This window comes from Panthera uncia, chromosome D4, assembly GCF_023721935.1.
Source record: "Panthera uncia isolate 11264 chromosome D4, Puncia_PCG_1.0, whole genome shotgun sequence".
Taxonomy (NCBI): domain Eukaryota; kingdom Metazoa; phylum Chordata; class Mammalia; order Carnivora; family Felidae; genus Panthera; species Panthera uncia.
This window is the reverse complement of record NC_064807.1, coordinates 9,115,901-9,136,806: the sequence shown is the minus strand read 5'-3', so window position 1 is coordinate 9,136,806 and position 20,906 is coordinate 9,115,901. Positions and strand designations below refer to the sequence as shown.

General features: G+C 47.6%; 1 protein-coding gene across 4 annotated transcripts in view; it reads left to right on the top strand.

Annotated features, from left to right (window-relative positions):
- The first annotated feature begins 803 nt into the window (after window positions 1-803).
- SMARCA2 (SWI/SNF related, matrix associated, actin dependent regulator of chromatin, subfamily a, member 2) overlaps window positions 804-20,906 on the top strand; it is a 179,803-nt gene continuing 159,700 nt past the window's right edge. For 2 of the 4 annotated variants that reach the window (XM_049645039.1, XM_049644919.1), the window contains exons 1-3: window positions 804-968; window positions 15,435-15,695; window positions 19,176-19,305. In XM_049645039.1, the coding sequence (XP_049500996.1) occupies window positions 15,471-15,695; window positions 19,176-19,305 (355 nt within the window). In that variant the 5' untranslated portion in view covers window positions 804-968; window positions 15,435-15,470. Of the gene's footprint in view, window positions 969-2,306; window positions 2,804-2,949; window positions 3,375-15,434; window positions 15,696-19,175; window positions 19,306-20,906 lie in introns of those variants that run through there. The other 2 variants (XM_049644933.1, XM_049644962.1) reach the window with 2 other exon arrangements.

The following is a 20,906-nucleotide window of genomic DNA, read 5'->3' as shown; positions in this document are numbered from 1 at the left end:
TGGTCCACAAAGTAAACAGAGGGGTTAGGGTGGGATTATTTATTTACAAGGCGTTCAGTCTCTCAGCTGTTTTCCCCTCATTGGCATTTGGAAGCTTGCCGTCCTTTAGAAAAGAGACAGATTTGGCAGGAATGTTCTTTGTGCCCGCCTCCCTTTTTACCGGGGAGAAAGGGGGCAGATTTATAATTACAACCTTGAGCGGGGTGTGGGGAGGGGGGGGGAGAAAAAGTTTCAACCGGCACGACAATGCCTGTTTTTGCTTTCATGGTCAGCACCGTGCCACACACAGCTTTGGTACCACTCGGAGCCCTCCCCCCGGTCCCCTCCCTTTCCTTCTGCAGGCTCGCTCCGGCAGGCGGAGGCACAGTTAAATTCCAGCACCTTCTCCACATACCCCCAAACTACTACGCGCTATTACTACGGATGCCCTCCCTCTCGCTCGGGCTCCTCTGTTTCCCCAGCCTCCCCGGGGCGCCCCGCAGCGCCCCTGCAGGAGGACGGCGGGGAGAGGGATAACGGGCGCCCAACTCCACCCGGGCTTGGGGCTCTCTGCGTCCTGCGCAGTTTCTCTGCTCCAGGCACAAGCACGGCCCGAGAGCCGGCGCCTTGCAGACACACACGGATCCACGCATACAGTAGAGCCGTCTCGATCCACATTCTTGCACACCGCCCCCTCCTTCCCCCGAGCTCCCGGAGTCGCTGAGCGGGGCGAGTGACAGGCGCGTCCCGCCAACCCGCGTCCGGGCGGGCAGGGAGGAGCGGCGCGCGGGGCCAACTGCGGCGCGTCTTCCGGCGCCCGTGGAGGCGGCGAGGGTGGGACGCGGGGCGGAGCCCGAGTTTAGGAAGAGGAGGGGATGGCTGTCATCAATGAAGTCATATTCATAATCTAGTCCTCTCTCCCTCTGTTTCTGTACTCTGGGTGACTCAGAGAGGGAAGAGATTCAGCCAGCACACTCCTCGCGAGCAAGGTAAATATAACTTACAACTCCTTTCTCCTCTTTCCCCTCCCTCCGGCCTCCTGGCTGCAGCCGCCGCACAAACCCCTCCGGCACCGCGCCGCCTTCGCCGGGGATTATTCATTATTATCCTAATTATTATTTATTGTGCATGCACGGAGACCAAAACAAACAGGCGGGCCAACCGCCACAACAACAACAAAAAAAGCCCGCCTCCTCCCCGCGGGCCTCAGGTGGAATGCTCTAACGACAGCTCCCGGGCGGCGGTGGAAGAAACGGGAAAGTTTCAACCGAACCTTGCTGTTCTAATAATAACAGTAATAATTACTACTTCAAGGAGGCGAGGGAGGGGGGGGAAATCCCAACAAACCACAGCCTTGACCCTAGGTAGGCAGTCAGCGACGCGCTGCCAACTCAAGGTTGCAACACACACACACACACACACACACACACACACACACACACACACACTCTATCGACAAGGTTGCAATCCCCCCATCCACTTAGCTGGGGGAGGGGGCACAGAGGAGGGGAAAGGCTGGAGGACCCGGGAGGAGGATGGAAAGGCGACAGTTCACCCCGAGGAGTCCTCCCCGGAAGAGTTGGAAGGGGAGCGAGAGAGGAGGGCGAGGTGCCCGGGCTGGCGGCGGGGCGCCAACGAACGCTGCTGCCACCCGCTTCCCGGGGACTTGTTTAAAGGGCTCCGGTTGCCGAGACGCGAGCGGATCTCGGCGGGAGAAGCCGGAGCTGGCGCGCCGAAGAGGCGGCCGCCACGCCGCGGGGCCGGTGCGTGCCGGATCGGAGGTGTCACCTCCAGTTTGCGGGTTCCCTCGGGCGGGGATGAAGACGCTGACCGGTAGGCAGGCCTTTAGGCAAAGCGGCTATCGGGGGGCTGCGCCCGGGGCTCTGCGGAGACGTCCCTGCCCCTGGTACCTGGCGGCCGCGCGGGCTCGGGTGTTGAAGTTCGGGGTGTCCTGCCCGGGCCGCACTGCTGGTACGGAGGGAGGAGGCCCCAAAGAAGGAGGTCGGAGGTGCCCGCCGGGCTCAGTTACCCTGCCCTCCCCCTCCCGGGGTTTGTTTTCTTTTGCTTGGCGTCCTCCCCTAGCTTGAACCGCGGGAACCTCGGGCGTGGGTCGCCCGCGATCGTCCGGGTGCTAGGGGCGCGCTGGGGCCCGGCAGAGCCACCGTGGCTGCGGGCCGGGAGGCCATGATCCGGATAATCCTCTCTGCCTGACTGTCACAAACAGGACCCGCGCGCACCAGGGCAGCAGTGGTGGCGTTCGCCGGAGAAGGGGAAGGGCTGCGGGGGGGCGGGGGAGGAGGGAGGGGGTGGCGAGGCCGGGAGGCGGGGAGACCGGGTGGGAGCCTCCTCCCAACGATGACACGCACCCCTTCCTTCTCGCTCCCTGCTTTCGAGTTTGCTTTATTCCCATCCCAACCTGGTTTACCCCTTCCTCTGTTCTCCCCCTCCATCCGGCCGTCTTCCCTCCTCCCGTTTGCGTTGCAAAACAGGGCCATGCCATCTGCAAAGGTGTCGCGATGCACTTCCCCAAATAACCGGTCCGGCGTGCCAGCCCCTAGGCTCCCTACGGCTTCGGGCACACACCGAGCCTGGTGCTCCGGGTGCCCCGCACCAGGCCTCGCCGCCTGGGCGCAGTTGCACCGCGCGGGGCGGGGCGCAGCAGTGCGGGCTCCAGGGGACACCCGCGCCCCGGTCCCGGCACTCGGCCGGTTTCCGGTACACGCGGGGAAATCGCCTCCTGCCAGTGTCTTCGCGCTCGCCTCTGCCTCCGCCGCCTGGATTGCATTATTATTTTTATCCGGGTTGCAGCTTGCGGCGGATCCTGGTGAGCGCGGGGCAGGCCGGACTGCTGGGGGTGGGGGGGTGGGGGTGGAGGGAAGTTGGACACGGATCAGGCAGGAAAAAAAAAAAAAAGTTTGGCAGGGCGGCTAAGTAGGGAGAGGGGTGGGAGGGGGCGGCGAGCTCCCGCAGCTCGCGTCTCCGCGCCTTCGGGGCCGGCGCGAGTGTGTCTGCGCGTGAGTGTGAGTGTGTGTTGTGCGCGCCGGGGCCAGTGCGTCGCGAGCAGAGGCGCCGGCAGCCGCCGGGAGCCCGGGGAGGACCAGGAGAGGTTTGGTGGCGGAGGCTGGTGGGGGTGGCGTGTGCGTGTGGCTGCGAGTGTGAGTGTGAGTGTGCGCGCGCGAGCGGCGGAGAATCAGGAAGTCACAGCAGCGAAGCGCACACAGACATGTTTGATCGCCGTGACATGACGCGCGCGAGGGAGGAAGCGGCGGCGGCGGCGGGGGCCGGGCCGCGGGCTCGGGCGCGGGCCTAGGGCTCCGGCGGGGAGACCAGCTCCGCCCGCGCCGCCGCCGCAGGCTCGGCGAGCCCCGCTCCTCTTTTTGTTCCGCGTCCCCCAGGTAAGGAGCCTGCGCCGGCGCCGCCCGCTGAGTGCCGAGCTTTCCAGCTCTTTCCCAGCCGGCCCCCTCTGGTCTCCCGGCTTGCCTTTCCTGCAAAGTCAGGCAGGCGGAGGGGGGTGGGGGGGGGGGCGGGAAGCGGGCTCCTCGCCTTCCGATCGATCGCGTGGAAAACTTTCCAGCGGGAAGCACCGTAAGGGGCAAGGAGAAGAAGGCCTTGCTGGGTGCTGTCGCTTGTCAGTTCTTTCTCCTCCGGGTCCGGGGAGTGGAGTCGCTGCGCCCTGGGGCTGTTGCACATTCAAACTTTGGGCCTAAACGTGCCTCCCAACTCTCGCAGGATTTACTCCAGCAATAAAATAAATATTCATAGTCGTCCATTTGGTCTTGCCAGGAGTTTGGATTTCATAAGAGAAGGACACGGGCTTGGGAGTCGAGGAAAGTGGGGGTGTTGTGCAGAATCCATTCCTTCTTTAATGTCTGCGCCGGGTGTTATGTAATTTTGGTAGCACATGGGTGCAAAAGCCCACATTGGACTTCTCCCCTCCTTTGTTTATATAACTTTTGGGAGAGTTTTGCAAGGTTTCGCCTTTTTTCCTTCCTCCCTAATCTGATGGACGTTGGTGCTTTGGAAACAACAAAACCACCGGGGTTAATACCTTTATGGAGAGGTGTCATCATTGTGCTCCGGTCATTAGGTAGACTGTATTCCTAAGTATGTGTAATGTTAGAGCATAAGGAAGGCATTAAGGGTACACGTTTGTCTACTGCATGGAGTGGTTATTTTTAACGTCTGTGCGTCATGAGCAGCAGAGTTAAATTTTAAACTTCCATTTCAAAGGACTTTTTTATTTACACCTGGTTGTTTCATGCTTGTGGGAGCAGAATGCCTGTATGAACAGAAAGATTGTTGCTGGCTTGTTGGGTAGAAGAAAATTTCTGTCTAACCACCTAAGACTCAGAAGGCCCTGAGAGCTGTACTAAAATCAAAGCCATGCCCAATATTATGTGTGTGTATCTACACTTCTATATACACATTCAAATATTTCAGTAATATTTTCCATCAGTAATTTGGGGGGGCCACTGCCCCAGGCTTGTTTGCCAACACTAGACTTGGTAAGCTTCCAGCCTACTTTTAGCACACTGGTTAAGTGTTAAGAGGTGTGGCGGGTTTGAATCCAAGCTGGGTCATTGTTATGCAAATCCAGACACACTTTCTCTTTTAGGGATCTAATTGCGCTTTTATTCTCCTGGACTTTTTTTTTTTTTTTTTTTTTTTAAGCTCCCTGACAACTCAAATGTTTGCGACTGGAGAAGAGAGGATTTGGAGCTACCTATTAGGTACCAAAGATATTTATTGCCGTGGACAGAGAAACAAACCCCAGACCTGGACACCGCGGTCCATTTCCCTTGTTGGAGGCATTAAAAAGAGATGCCTTATGGGTAAAGAACATTGTGAAATAAATTAGGAGTTTGGATTATCAGAACCCTTGAAGAATTGTCAGAGGTGAGGGAGTTCTTCCTTCAATGCAGGCTTTCTCTTATGAGTGACATCAGTTACATCCCAGCACCGCGACTAGCTGCACTGTGGCGTCTCAGAAAATATTCACCGCAAGAGTGTGTTCAAAGCAGCTTTAGATCTTTTCTTTTGTTCGGTTTTAAAGTGGTTTTTGAGCGTTTCTCGTCAAGTTTCTTGAAAAGTGCTTTGACCAACACCTGAGGCTTGGAATTGACAAAAAAAAAAAAAAAAAGTGTCCCTGCTTGTATTATACCCTTAATGCTTGAATTCTGTTTCAAATATTTCTGGCAGCATAACTGGAAAGTAACAGTTTGGCAAATAATTATTTTAAAACTTTTTTTCTTTGATTCAGATAAGTCATTTACAGGCCAGTATAAAAGCACATTCCATTCTTTCCAGGAGACAATTGTGATGCCCCTCATATTACTGTAGTATTTTCGACATTTCATTTTAAAGGCTTATTATGCATTGGAGCAAGACCATAAAAGAGAAAACTTTCATAAATTATAAAAGTGGTAGTGTCCTCCAGTGTTTTCATGGCCCTTTTTTCCCCCCCTTTAGAAGTCTTCCTTTGTAAACAAGGCCTTTGTTTGTCAAACTCCCCTAGGTCAGCAGCTTTTTGATACCCCAGAGAAATAATAAATCACGATTTGTGACATCTTGACATGCTGCCATGAGAACAACTGAATTATCACAAATACAGTGCTAGGCGGTGTTTGCCCTCACCTCGCGCTATCGGGGGGAGTGTTCGTAGGACCTGATTTCAACCAGCGTGAGTTCTGAGTTTCACTGCTTGTGGTCAAGATGATTTTAAGGGAAGCCATGGACGGTTTGTTGCTTAACATGAGTGGACTTGGAAAACTCCCTGTATATGAGTCACATTTCTCTTCTGTGGCATTTCTGGTGAACAGATGAGAAAATTTCCCTAATGGGAAAGCCATATTTGGGAGCGACTTCTGATTTCCTCTTGTCACTTTTTTTTTTTTTTTTTTTTTTTTTTAATGTGAAAGAATTATCTTTTGGATCACTCCTTGTCCTTAACTGTGTTAGGTAGATTCTGTCAGACCAACAGAGGAGGCTGAATTTTCTGTCGTCTTTGGAATGGTTTGTATTATGGAACTTTAGTCTCTAGCCAGTTATAAAAGGGTCATTCTATAAGGAGTTGGGAACAGAAAATACAGATGGTGGTGGAGTTATTTGGTAGAGTATTTAGGAAGGCCTGAGATGTTTCTTTTTTGCTACATAGAAAGCCATGACTTTATGTTTACCAGGGAATATAGAAGTCTAAACCTCAGTTCTGCCAGAGTCATTATGAAAGATAGCGTATTTATTTTGATGTATTTATCAGCCAAGTTAAAGGGGATCTTGCAACCTGGGTTTGGAAAACTTTACAATCTTATTGTTTATGATGACTTTATTTTCTCTCCTGTTAATAGAGTACTTTTCTTTGAAAGCATTCAGGGTACATTAGAGATTTTAAAGGTACAGTCAAATTTGGGGCGCCTGGGTGGCTCAGTCGGTTGAGCATCCAACTTCGGCTCAGGTCATGATCTCAGTCTGTGAGCTCGAGCCCTGCGTTGGGCTCTGTGCTGACAGCTTGGAGCCTGGAGCCTACTTTAGATTCTGTGTCTCCCCCTCTCTCTCTGCCCTCCCCTGCTTGTGCTCGCTCTCTCTCTCTCTCTCTCTCAAAAATAAACATTAAAAAAATTTTAAAAAGATACAGTCAAATGTAAGTTTTAAAGATGCAAGTTTTAAAGATACAGTCAAAGATGCTTGAATAATTATACCTTAGCAAAACATATAATAGAGCTGATGAAATTCAGCAGCTATGTAGCTCGGTCTTTAGGGTGTTGAATATAAACATCATTTAATCTTACTTATGAGCGAATAACTCATTAATTCTCTCATTTGGAATGATGGTGTAGATACGGAATACGGGATTTTTGACTCAGATACTGACGTAAGTGGTGCCCTTCTGGACTTCTGGATTTATAATATGTGATTCTTTAATTGAAGCTAACTATGCATTGTGATGATATCTTCGTATGCAAGACTTTCAGAACATTCAGACAGTTATAATCAGGCCATATGCCTGTATGATGTAAAACCTTTAAAAATCACAATATTCTGTTGTATTTTTAGGTGTGGAAGCATCAACTTAAGCTTCGGTCTCATACCAAGACATCATCCACTGCTTTGCAAGCACTGATGCATTAGAAACTTTTTGGAAACCGAACTAATTTCAATTCGGGCTGACCCTTTTGTGAAGTGTTGAGTGGCGTCCACAGAATAGAAACAAATTTGAAGTTTCAAAACCATTAAATATAATTATAACTCCGCCCCCCCTCCCCTTTTTTAAAAAGTGGAATTACGAATTGGGAGATTTAAGTCACTTAAAAATAGACAAAATGTCTCTGAGCAAAAAAGATCTAGATACATTGTTTTGTAGGTTAACAGCAGTCCAAGGAGATTCCCTTACCATTTTGTGTTTGGATTGTGTTTTTCTTGTTTAGGATGACTGTATATTTCTTCACCTCCTTCATGTTGTGTATTCCAGTTGTTAGCATCCCACTGGGACATAAGTCATTGAACTTGGAAATTCAGTGTACACGACCAACGTCCGCCCCCCTCTTCCCCCGGTGCTTTTGAAGTGGGCGCGTGTTTAGCTTTGCAGTATCTGCAACTCTTCTGTACTTTGCTGCCACACTGTATTTATACATGTGCTCAAATGCTATTAAGCAAAGCCCATAATTCCGTAAAAAGTAAACAACGTACAATTGAGAATTTGTGTTTTAAAGAATGTACCTGAACGTGAGAAGCTATTGAATAACATAAGGTCAACTGCGCAGACCCCATGACACAGGGAGAGGTCAGGGTGAGCTGTGATGGGTCTAGGGGATAGATAAGGTCCTTGAGATGGGGTAGCCTTATGACCAGAGGAGGGTAGGGGTGGAGGAGGTGGGCTGCTGATCATCAGAGGAAAATCCAGAGCTCACAGACACCGGTCTGAAGACTCCATGAGAAGACATTTGACCTGAGAAGAGACCGTTTGTCAGAGAAAGAGGTTCCAGCCAGGGAGGATTTGCGGAAGACAACGTTAGGGATGGTGAATTATCCATAGGGATAAATCCATAGGGATAAGATTATCCAGTATGCGTTGGAGGCTTGTCTTAGAAGTTTTGAGCAGGGAATTCATGATGGAAAATATTGCAGATTCACATGTGGATTCAAGTCCAGGGTGGGAATTGAAGCCATTAAAAGGATCCTTGTGATAATGCACATTTTTACACCCCAGCTCACAAGGTAGCACATCTTTTACTTGATTTATATCAAAATTGTGGTTGTAGCTGGCGACTCTTTTGCCTATTTTTTTGTAGATGCAGAACCTGAAACTTGAACAGCTCAAATGAGCTATGTGGCAATTTTTTTTTTTTAATGGCATGTTAGCGTGTAAACAGCCATTGTCCATTTTAATTGCAGTGAACTTGAAGGGCTCCTTCTTGAACTTTTGTTGCTACTGAGAAAGTCAGGGCATATTAAAACCCATCCGTCACAAACCTGGGGTCTGTTCAGCGAATAAGAGTCGAGTTTTACTGCGAAGTCCAAGTGTGCCATCTCAGCGAGAAGAGTTTGTAAAATATCTATTTCCGACTCTTAGGTGTTTAATGTACTAATAAAATTATCTTAGCAGACAGAGCAGGAAGTGGCTATCATTGATTCCTAGCAGCATCCCAACTGAGGTTGCCTCGCAAACGGGCCTAAGAGAACCTAGGAAGGATGGTTTGCACCTGTAAGGTATATACAAGCTAATACATTTCACAGTGGCCTGCTGTGAAACTAGTTTTTGTCGGTTTGGTTTTGACTGATTGCCTAGCCCTTCAGGTTCAACTGAGTGTTAGAAACGACCGTAATTCACGATAACCTTTATGCCTGCCGATGGACATGGGTCCTGGCTTAGAAGGATGTTCTGCTGAAGTGCTTTTGTTGTTGAGGGACTTCTTCTGCGTACTTTGGGTTTTCTCAGAAGCAGGCACCCTCCTTTAAAGACTTTGTCCTTTGTGGAAATGTTGGCTGTCCTCATGGAGGAGGTCTTGGGATTGTATCCCAGGTAGGTTCTCGGAAGAAGGCGACTCAGCAGGATGTGCAAGGTGATAATGTTAAGAGCCAGGTTCCTGTTGAGCGTGGCTCCGAGGATGGTGGGGCAGTAATTAGCCGCTACAGTGTTTGTGTGATCTTCTGTCCCTCTCTCGCACAGAGCTGCCATAGAGACTTTTCCAGGTCTGACTCGGCAAGGATGGTCCCAAAGCAGGTTATTTGAAGGGAGGGCAGCAGCTAACATCCTAACCTGTTTCCTTGACCAAAGGACAGAAGGGTTCACAGAAGCCTGACAAACAGAGCAGTTTTTTTTAATCCAGCCACGTTTTATTTAATTTTGTTTTTTTAACTTTTTAAAAGTTCATTTATTTATTTTGAGAGGGAGAGAGAGAGAGAGGAAGAGAGAGAGAAAGAGAGAGAGAGAGAGAGAGAGAGAGAGAGACTGAGACTCAAGCAGGCTCTGCACTATCAGCACAGAGCCCAACTCAGGGCTCGAACTCACAAACCGTGAGATCATGACCTGAGCCGAAATCAAGAGTCGGATGCTTAACCGACTGAGCCACCCAGGCACCCCAAATCCAACCACTTTTTCAAACATATTCAACTTTGAATGGGAAACTGACAGGAAGCCCTGGGAGAAAAATGTTTTCCACGCTCTTCTAGAGTTTTGGGTCCAGTACGAGTCATGGTTTTTGTTTTTTTTGTTTTTTTTTTTTTAACGTTTATTTATTTTTGGGACAGAGAGAGACAGAGCATGAACAGGGGAGGGGCAGAGAGAGAGGGAGACAGAGAATCGGAAGCAGGCTCCAGGCTCTGAGCCATCAGCCCAGAGCCTGACGCGGGGCTCGAACTCACGGACCCTGAGATCGTGACCCACCTGAAGTCGGACGCTTAACCGACTGAGCCACCCAGGCGCCCCAAGTACGAGTCATGTTTAACTTCAAGCCCAGCACGGTTTTCATCGTGGTGCAAATCATGCCGCACACTGTTTAAAGTTGCCTGTCCCAGACCCAGAAGCAGGAGGGCTTTGGTAATGTTTCACTGTCTATCCAGGCAACCCTGGTCTCTGAAAAAGAAACTTCTGGTAGATTTATTTCCTTTATCTTCCCTGCTGTTCTCCCCCTGCCCTGCGCCCCCGCCCCCCCTTCCCCGTTAAGAATGGCAGCGCTCTGTGCTCCAGTTGGAGAAATGTTGTTACTTCTTGTAGGGGAATTATCAATCCCTTCATGGAGAAAGCTACACAGAAAACGAGAAGCCCTTCAGGTCAGGAGATGTTCTGAATCAGCAAACAGACATAAAAAGAACTCTTATCTTAACTATCTCCTGAGCCGTGTAGTTCTCCCGTTAACAGCCAGAAAACTTTAAAAAAGACCAGAGCTGCTCTCGGGGATATGAACTGGGCCTGATTTTTATTTCTAATATTCTACCTTTGACTCGTACCCCAGCCTTTCTGTCAGCCCAGCCGTGAGAAAGATGTGCTGCTGGATTTGAAAACGGTTCCTTATCGCATTTGGTAGAGTTATGTAAGGGGTGCTGTCTAGTCGACGTGGTTTTTTGCCCCCAAACCCTTTCGTGACTAGAAAACAAAAGTATCTAGGAAACATTCATTCGTTCGTTGGTTTGTTCCTCATTCATTCATTCATTCATACTTCTTTTTTTTTTTTTTTTTCAAGGCCTAGCTGAAATGTCACCTTCTCGGGAAGCCTCCCCTGATCCCCTCTTCCTTCCTCCCTCCACCCTGCAGGCCTGCCCTCCTGTCCTGGGACTGCTCTGGACAGCCTTGGCTATACCCCTTCTTGTTTTGCAGGAGCTCCCCTTTGTTTTTGTTTCCCCCCCCCCCCCCTCACTGCTCTTTAAGTGTAAGTCTTGTTTCCCTATCAGACTTGCAGAGCCTTGGGGTCAGCCCTTGGGCCTTTTCCTACATCTTACCTGCCTCATGCCCTTTGGACATTGAGGACAGGAGGCCCTCTGGCTGTTTGATTGGACGTCACCAGCCTCCTTAGTTCATGACTCCACCTCCTATGATCCCTGCGGCTTCTCCTGTCTCTCCCTTCCTAGATTGATGGATCATCACAGCCAAATCCTGAGCCCTGCCTGCAAAATATCCCTCCCCTTCCACGCCCTTCTCTTTGCCTGCCTGCACATTGTTGCATTGCGCTGGGGGGGCCCCAGTGGAAGCCCTCCACCCTGCTGGATGGCCTTGCCTGATGGGTCCCGTGGCTCAGTCCCGGGTTGGGGCTAGAGACAGAAAGCTCTCCTTACAGATGTGACTTCTTTGGGCAAGCCGCGTGGTCCCTTCCTGACTTCCCGCCCTCATCTTTTCCTTGGGGATGTGACAAAAATGTATCCTCAATTGAAGTCGCTAACGTTACTGCAAAGCCCTTGCGGGTGCCTTTAAATATGACCCCAAGGGGGGCGGTCATTGGTATCCTGGTTGATTGCGGTACGACAGTAAGGTACATATTTTGTCGTGGTTGTCACAGTTAGGCTGGCAACGCTTAGAGTTCCTTGGAGTTGAATTCCTATTTAATCTGCTCATGGCTGTGCTGGGACTTTTAGCTCAGGGGAGAGGGAGGAGGTTGGGGCTGAGGGAAGGTGTCTGTGGTAACTGCAGCTTTGCGAAGCTCTGAAGACTTTTATTTTAAAAACACACACTCCCCCGTTGTAAAGGCAGGGTCAGGACACAGAAAAGACAGGGTGTGATGTCTTGGCCAAGAACACAGCGGCCGGCCCTCTGGGGAGTGCATTATATGGAGGACAGGGGACTCCTCCCTCCTCCGCAGTGCGTGCACATGTGCATGGGGGCTGCCCCTGTGCCTTACCCTGTCCCCGCACCCCAGACACGTTTCCTTCATTGTATCAGCCACGTAATTGTGGAACATGCTGTGCTTTTCCGTGACAGTGTCCACCTCTCCCCTCTCTACCCGCCCCCCCCCAACACAAAATAACAGCAGAGTCTGAGCAGAGACCTGTCACTCCAACCTATCAAGGTGAGCTGAGCCGTCCCTTCCCCCCTCCCCCCCCAAACCCGGCTGGGCCCACCCCCATCCCTGCCTGTGGGCATCCTGTCATCAGTGCTTTGAAGCGGAAAGAAAGGGGGTCCATTCCGAGGGATACCCGTGGCAATGTTGGTGAAGGAGACGCTGAGTTGGCCGACACTGGACTTCAAACCTTAACCACAGTGACTTTGGTAATAACCCGCGCCTCTTCCTGAGAGCTGAATGGCTTTGTAGTTTACACCCCGCGAGTTGCTTTGCTCTGTGGGAAAGTCTAGTTAGGTCCTCTCGAGGTGTGCCATAAAGGTGCCAGCAGAAACGAGGAGGGAGGGAGAAGGGGCCAGGGCTACGGTCTCCTCTTGGAGAGTCACTCCTCTGCAGTATTATACCTGCGTGCTGGTGGCCAGGCAGGAGTCCTGGGACAGCCCAGGTTCGGCCCTTGGAGGGACCCTCATGAAGGCCACTGCACACAGGATTGCAGAAATCTTTGAGGTGCTTCGAGTCCTGCACAGGCAGGTTGGGGGGAGCCTGGAGATCCTCCTTTCTCAAGCTAAGAGGAACCAGAAAGACTGCAGAGGAAAAGCACTCTGCCCAGGGCCCCACAATTGGTGATGGTCCTGGAACGGGAAGACGAGCATCTGCCTCTCTGGATCTTTGGACACCCGGTGCCTTCGGAACAGCCAGAGTATCCCATCCAGGTTGTGTGGTTGTGCAGATTCCTGCCCTCCCTTCGCAGGGGACAAGGGCCCTCATCTCTTAACCTCCACAGTGGCTCACAGCTATTTTCTTTCGTTGACCTGTGCTGTCTCACGGACAACATGCATCAGGCCCCTGCCTCGGAAGGTTCTCTTCTGATTAGAAAAGTTTCCCCCACGACACGTTCCCCTGTTAACATTCTACTTAAACACCCAGTACTTTTCCGTCCCCTTTTCTTATCTCTTTTCCCCTTTAAGAAGCTTTTCGTAGTTTCCTTTAACAAAAAATGAGGAGCATTTTTATGGGGCAGTATACAAGTATAATCCCAGCATTCCGCCACATTCCCAGATGAAAGCCACCACATATGCACAGAGCAGTATTTCGGGAGAACGTAGATCAAAACGTGAAACGTGGAAAGTGGGGCTCCTGGCCGAGCATTTGTATCTTCATTGTTCAGACTTGGGGTAGGTTACGGTAACAGCTATTGAAGCCCATTTCAAGGTAAACCATAACAGGAAGTAAGCAATTTCCTTTTATTCACTAAAAAATAAAGGGGTGTATTAGTTTGCTGACATACATGAAAGAACATTATAACTTGTAGTACCTCTGAATTGACGTCAGCTTCCTAAATTTAAAATGCTGACTGGACCAGTGTATATGTGAGGGAGTGGCATGCAAAAAAAAAAAAAAACCAAAAAACCAAAACCAAAAAACAGTTACTTCCGCCTGCTTTGTTAATCACAAAGAATAAATAATAACATTTGGCTCTCTAGTGGATCCAAGGCTATAATTCACCCTTGAAGCTTCCCTGTTGTTTTAGAAACCACTTCAACTGGGTTCTGAGTCCTGTCTTGGATCAGCAAAATACTGTTACAATCACTCCCAGGTAGCCTCCCACTGCTCCCTGTTTTGGCCCTAATTCATTTATCAGAATGGCTTAAATTCTTGCCTACACTCCTTGGATCTCTTTGTGTGAACATAGCTGAGGCACAGATTACTCTCTAATTTTTATTTATAAAATAACTGACTCTGTTAATACTTTGCTCCTGGCATTCCTGGGCTATTTATTCACACTTTTTTTTAAAATTATTAATATTATAAAGTTTATTTATTCATTTTGAGAGAGAGAGAGAGAGAGAGAGAGGGCATGAGCAGGGGAGGGGAAGAGAGAGGGAGAGACAGAATCCCAAATAAGCTCTGAGCTTTTCAGCACAGAGCCCGAGGTGGGGCTCGAACCCACGAACTGTGAGATCATGACCTGAGCTGAAACCAAGTGTCAGATGCTCAACTGACCAAACCACCCAGGCACTACTACGTCTCTTTTTTATTGAGCACTTCCTACATGCGGGGACACAGAGGAGTGCAGAAGAGCAAGACCCTTGCATTCCAGTGATTTAGCAGGAGGTGAAAGCAAGCAGGGAGCTAAGAATGGAACTAATGTGGCTTTTCGATGTGTTTCCCCTTTAACCTCATTTCACCGCGTGGAAATACCCTGGCTGTGAGTGCCTGGGCCCCTATGGTTAATTCCACCCCTGCCGCTAAGCAGTGGGTAAGCAAATTCACTTAGGGTGTCTCATTCTGTGTTATGGGAGGTTGTCTGAGAGCAGAAAAGTGTTTGCATGTACAGGTGCACGGGCCCCGATAACGAAAGGTCCAGTGTCACATTTCCTCTCACCAGTGGTCTTCATTGATGTCCATCAGAATCTGGGAAACAGCGTATTTGCTCGTTTTGGCTCCTTTCCAAGATGTGAGATGTACCCACACCGTGAGGCATTTCCCCAGGGAGGGGGGAGGATGCCAAGAAATCTTGGAGTGTGGGTGATGGACTGTTTGCCGAAATCAGAGCCCCGGAATTTCCACACCTAGTCTGTGCTGGGCCCGATCCAGTAGTCATGGATGACTCTTGTTGGGAATCTGGGACCACAGAGAAGCTGAGGATGAATGTGTGGCCTCAACTCTCCAAGTGGTCGGCAGTTACTTAGCTGGCAGGAGGAACCGCAGTTTAAACTGTTTCTTCTGATCGCTTCTGGTACGGCGGAGGTGGTGGGGAAGATAAGGCTGCATGAGGACTGGCTGCTTGCTCGGTGCCGGGCACAGAGCTGTTTTGGTACATGTGCCGACACTGCATTTCGGTCTCAGCCGGTGGTTGTGACATGTTGGGTATTTGGACCCATCTATCCATTTGACCCGGGCAACCCCCACTTCTCCCTCACCCCCCAACGGGCATTCCCTTTCACTGTCAGTTTCTGAAATTGTACTTCTTTCTCCTTTTAACTATCTGGGGTTCTCTGTGAAGTTTCGAATGCTCATTTACTTATGAAAACGTGTCTTGATTATGAAAACTTTCTTAGGGGTTTTATATTTTACTGGCTTTGGGGGGTTAATGATTCGTCAGGTGCCCAAGCCAGTAAGTAATGAACAGCATCTGTTGACTTCGGTAATAAATTTCAAACTTGTTTAGAATTCTGCTTATGTGTTAAATTTGAGTTTCTCCAGTGAGTCTTTTTTGTATCTTAGATGATTTATATCTTTCTGGGGAATCATTTAGAGTGTTGTTTTTTTTCCTTTTAAACAAGTGGTCTTCATAAAGACTAGGGCAGATGGACATATATCACACTCACTCAAACATCTGGACGAGACAGGGCAGTTCTGTTTGATGTTTGTTACAGAAATGGCACCATCAAATTCTAACAACTGTTTCATTCTGATCTCAACATCATGCTTAAGACATTCCTTTCTCTTTTCTTCTTTCCAACGCAGTATCACTCTACTGACTGGCAGAGACAGGAGAAGTAGATGTCCACGCCCACAGACCCTGGCGCGATGCCCCATCCAGGGCCCTCGCCAGGGCCCGGACCCTCTCCTGGACCAATTCTTGGACCTAGTCCAGGACCCGGACCATCCCCAGGTTCTGTCCACAGTATGATGGGGCCGAGTCCCGGACCTCCCAGTGTCTCACACCCTATGCCAACAATGGGGTCTGCCGACTTCCCACAGGAAGGCATACATCAAATGCATAAGGTAAGAGTTCATTTTCTTGTTCACTCTTGTCTTCTGAGTCATGGATGGCTAATATCCCTGATAACCCCCCCTTCTCTCTCTTTCTCTCTTTTTTTTTTTCCCCTACTATTGTTAACAAGAGAATCAAGCTAGGACTCTGTTTTATCTTGTATGTTATTAAAAACATACGTTCTGAGGCTCTTTTTATTGTTACAGATGTTGTACAGGAAGATCAGATCTTGGGTTTTCGCAAAAGACTAGATAGAATATGCAGTTCTGACAGTCTGTGATTTGTAGGTTGCAGGTACCTTGGCCTGGTGAGTAAGTGTATTAGTGAGCGAGTCTTGGTTCTTTTCCAACCGTAGATGTTAAATAACATATCATCCGCGAATGGAGGTATTGAAATTGACCCTTCCCTAAAAATGTTGACATTTATTTAAAAAAAAAGAGATCCCACAGAGTGAAAAGAAAACAAGTCATTTCCTAAGGGATGTTTTTAAAAGACTGTATCGAAATAAAATAGTTTCTCGGGAATCCCTAAAATGCACTATGCTATCCCCGTGTCAAGTGGCTTTACTCTGATTTTGGAAGAGGTCTGGGAGTTTGCAGAGTACAGGTCCCTATCTGTTCGTTTCTGGACTAGGGTTATAATAATCTTCTGTTTATGAGGCTTGGATTGTTGCTGCAGGGATGATCTTATCAGTACAACTTGGCATCAGGCCTTTGAGGGAGATGCAGAGAAGGGAGAGCAGCCTTTGGAGAAAGCCAGCAAGGGCCTGTGGGAGTTTGCTCTACTAGTCAGTGGAAATCAGTGAGGCCACAGCACGTGACCTCAGGGCTGTACCCGATGAGACACATAGAGGTTTTCCATCCCCTTTTTGGATGTCGTCACAGGTAGATGACAGGCGTGGTGGGGCTGCCCCTTGGTATAAAGTAGGCAAGCCGTGGAAGATGCTGGTTTAAAACAGAAAGATTCCAGCAAAATAAAGCAAGTCTTTCCTTTAACTGTGTAGGACTATACAGGCCCATTTTAAGGTAAAGCATCAGCGCCCAAATTTTATTTATTTATTTATTTATTTATTTATTTATTATTTTATTTTACAAATTTTGTTATGTGATGATTTTCAAATCAGGAAAGTAATATATACTTCTTTTGAAAAGTAAAACCATACTGAGCTAAAGAAAGAAATGGTTAGGGGCATGTGGGTGGCTCAGCCAGTTAAGCGTCCAACTTCGGCTCAGGTCAGGATCTCACAGCCCATGAGTTCGAGCCCTGCATCAGGCTCTGTGCTGACAGTTCAGAACCTGGAGCCTGCTTCGTATTCTGTGTCTCCCTCTCTCTCTGCCCCTCCCCTGCTCACACTCTGTCTCTCTCAAAAATGAATAAACATTAAACAACGATTAAAAAAAAAAGAAAGAAATGGTTAATCCTGGCTTTACCCCAGGTAACAGCTTTGTGCTTACTTTCCCAGCCTTACTTTTCTCCTTGTTCAGTAAAAGTACTGTGTAAGCACACATCTGCATATATAGGTCTGACTTTGTTTGTTTTTCCTTTTACCATAATCGAATAATCATAGCATCACTATTAATTACTCTGAAACTTCCTCTTTTCATTTAATGACATACCATGCCTATCCCTATAATATCCCTAGGTTCTCTCTCTGCTTTTTCGTTTTTTGGGGTTTTTTTTTTTAAACATGTTTTTAGCGTTTCAGGTATCTAAAGAAATAAAGCTGCTTGTTTTTCATATCGTCGTCTTTAGGAGACATATTGAACATACAGACATACTGAAGTCATTACATTGTCTTGTGTCCCTATTAAATTAATTTGGGAGCTATTATAGGTCTGATCTGTCACTAATAGGCCTTAGTCCAACTGGGTGAAAGAATTCCAGGACGGTTTGAGGCTGTCTTGCCTCCCAAATGAAAGATAAAGTGTGAAGGAAAGCTTTATCTAGGCTTTAGTATTATTTAAGCATTTAAGCATTTGAATGTATGACTGAGTGTTGGGTCCGTGGTAGGTTTTTGCACTGGATTGATTTTTTTGGTGATTATCTCTTCTGGTCCCTTCTGTTTTGTGACCTAGTGTTTTTGTCACATTTTCCCATACTGTCTTCCCTTCCACACACCGCCCCCTGCCCCGTTGATACTCCTTTTTGTTTCATTTTCTTTTGCTTTGCTGAGTTTTTTTTTTTTTTTTTTTTTTTTTGCCATCCTGCTTTTCCATAATCCTAGCCCCTCTGATGATGCCCTGTGTGGGGACCTGTTTAAGCGCCTAGAGTTCACACCTGCTGACCAGATGCCTTCCCTTTTTTAGAGTCCTTTTACAGGCAGCTTTGTTCCTTGTCTTTCTCCTCCTTCTCCTTCTGAGATTCAGCTTTTCGCTTTTCAACATCGCTGGAAATAAATAAACAAGTGGCCTAAATACATCTGCTTGTGTTGCCTTGATTTCTTCCCTATTATTACTATTTAACAGACTCAGAGACACTCTTTATCCCAAATTCTTCCCATTTTTCTTCTGAACATCCTCTTTATGGTAAATTTTTCCTCTTTTCAAGTGCGCGCTTTTGACTCTGCAGAAATTAACTTTCCTTTCTGTAAAACTGCAAACACTCATACTTTCTTACTTGAAGTCATTTGGTTTCTATAAACTCCTGGAAATCTTTCTTTCAGGCTGTTCTGAAAATTGCTCTTCCAGTGTGGGGAGGAATAGACTTTTCCTTTTTTTCAAACATATGCTCTGTTGCCCAATTCTGGATTGGATTAATGTCAGCTCAATGGCTCTTTATCATGTGCCTGTTACATACGAGGCCTCACGTCCTGTGAACAGTCCCTGCGTTCTTAACTTTTTTCCAAACTCTGCCTTGAAACGTTTTCAGGACCTCTTCTCTCCAGGGTATAGCTTTGTCCATTGGACCTTCCTTCCCTTGAAGTAGTCTGCTCCACTGCGGCTGTTCCTCTTTTCCCAACTGCATGGAACTTTCCAATTTCGACTTTTAAACTTTCCATAGTCTTCTTTCCTCCCTGATGGGGAAAAAAAAAAAAAAAACTTACCAAAAAATAGACCATCACAGATGTTTCAAATAGTCTCCCTTCTGACTTTGCACTATAACTTCAATGTACAACAGGTTTCAGAACTTACTTAAAATGGTTTAGAAGAATAACTTCTATTTGTCTCCCTTGTGAGCAGGACTTTTTATCTATAGGCTTTTGACATTACCAAAAAAAAAAAAAAATCCAGCTGTTTACAGCCTTAACTTTGACTTACAGATAGTTTTGCTAGCCTTGTTGATATAGTCTTATTTTTTTGTGCCCATCTATAAAATATATGTAAGACCTATAATAATACAGGTAGTCTAGGTATAAAAATAGATGATTGTCATGTGAGCCAGAGAAAATTGTGCCACAATTTTGAAGAGTTTAAACATGAGGGATCTTCAAGGTCCAACTACATGTTTTGTAGCTGAAGTGACATCTAACTGACGTCCTTGACATGTTTCAGCCCATCGATGGTATGCACGACAAGGGGATTGTAGAAGATATCCATTGTGGATCCATGAAGGGCACCGGTATGCGGCCACCGCACCCAGGCATGGGTCCTCCCCAGAGTCCGATGGATCAACACAGCCAAGGTTTGTGTCTGCTCCACACCTGACATTGGCTCAGTTCCATAGACTTTCATCTTTCTTATTGGTTATTTAATTTATTTTTTTAATATTTATTTATTTTTGAGAGAGAGAGCGAGCGAGCGAGCGAGTGAGCATGAGCAGGGGAGGGACGGAGAGAGACGGAGACACAGAATCTGAAGCAGGCTCCAGGCTCTGAGCTGTCAGCACAGAGCCTGACACGGGGCTCGAACCCACAAACTACGAGATCATGACCTGAGCTGAAGTCAGGCGCTCAACTGACCGAGCCACCCAGGCGCCCCTCTTATTGGTTATTTTAATTGTGGTTTCCAAAGAACGTGTCTAAGGGAGATCGAGTCCTGCAGGCTTCATTTCCCCCTTCCCCTGCCAACACAACTATGATTTATATGGACAGTTTTATTTCCAAAATACTAATAAATTCTACTAGCCACCCTGCGTCCAAGCAGTCTACAGAGTGCTTTGTGTACTTTATGCAGATTCTTTCTCGTGATCTTGTAAGGTAAATTAGGGCACCCCAGTGTTACAGACAGGAAGTTAAAGCTCCGAGAATTTACCGTGTTTTCCTAAGTTTACACATCCAGTAAGTGACGGGGCCAGAAGGAGAATCCAGCTCTGCCTCCAAATGACAGCATAGATGTGAAGGTAAGATGAGCCACCGTGTCCCTTGGATTGCATGCTCTTATGTTGTCTGTAAGGTGGCTTTTTTTCTGGCAGCGGAATTACCTGTCGTTGCTGGTGGGTGGCTGCATTAGTCTCCTAAGGCCACCATAACAAATTCCCACCAACCGGTGGTGGGGTGGGGGTGGGGGGCAGCTCAGAACGTTAGAAATTTATTCTCTCATGGTTCTGGAGTCTGGAAACCTGAAATCAAGGTATCAGCAAGTCCGTGCTCTCTCTGAAGGCTCTGGGGAAGAATCTTGTTTTGCCTCTTCCCAGCCTCTGGTGGCTGAGAGCTTGACACTCCTTGGCTTGTCGATCTCTCATTCCAATGTGTCTTGGTCTCCATGTGACATTTTTCCTGAGTGTCTGTGCCTGTGTCCAGATTTCGCTCTTCTTATAAGGACACTAGTCATTGGTTTAGGGTCTTAATCCATTATGACCTCATCTTAACTTGATTATGTCTGCAAAGATCCTGTTTCCAAATAAGGTTGTATTCATAGGTTCTAGAGGTTAGGGCTTTAGCATATCTCTGCAGAGGACATAATTCAACTCACAACAATGACCAATCAATCTATGGTATATTTCTCTTCTCCTTGGTGCCTTCTTCCCTAAGACATAGTAAAGATACGGCCAAGTCTTTGAGTACAATGTAACCTGTTTTCACAGTCATTTAATGATCATTTCAGCATGCAAGGGCATGCATTCATCTAGGACCAGTTAACCCTAATATGTTGATATATAATTCAAAGTTTGTGGTTTATGTGTTGGTGTGCATACTCCTTTGTAGTTTAATATATGTAGTCTTTTTCTCTATTCATGATCAGCCATCCATCCATCCGAGGAGAGATTTTTTGACTGAGGATTTAGAGAAGTGTGTTCACAATTTTAACAGATACATAAATAAGCAAATCATGGAGGCATAGGAG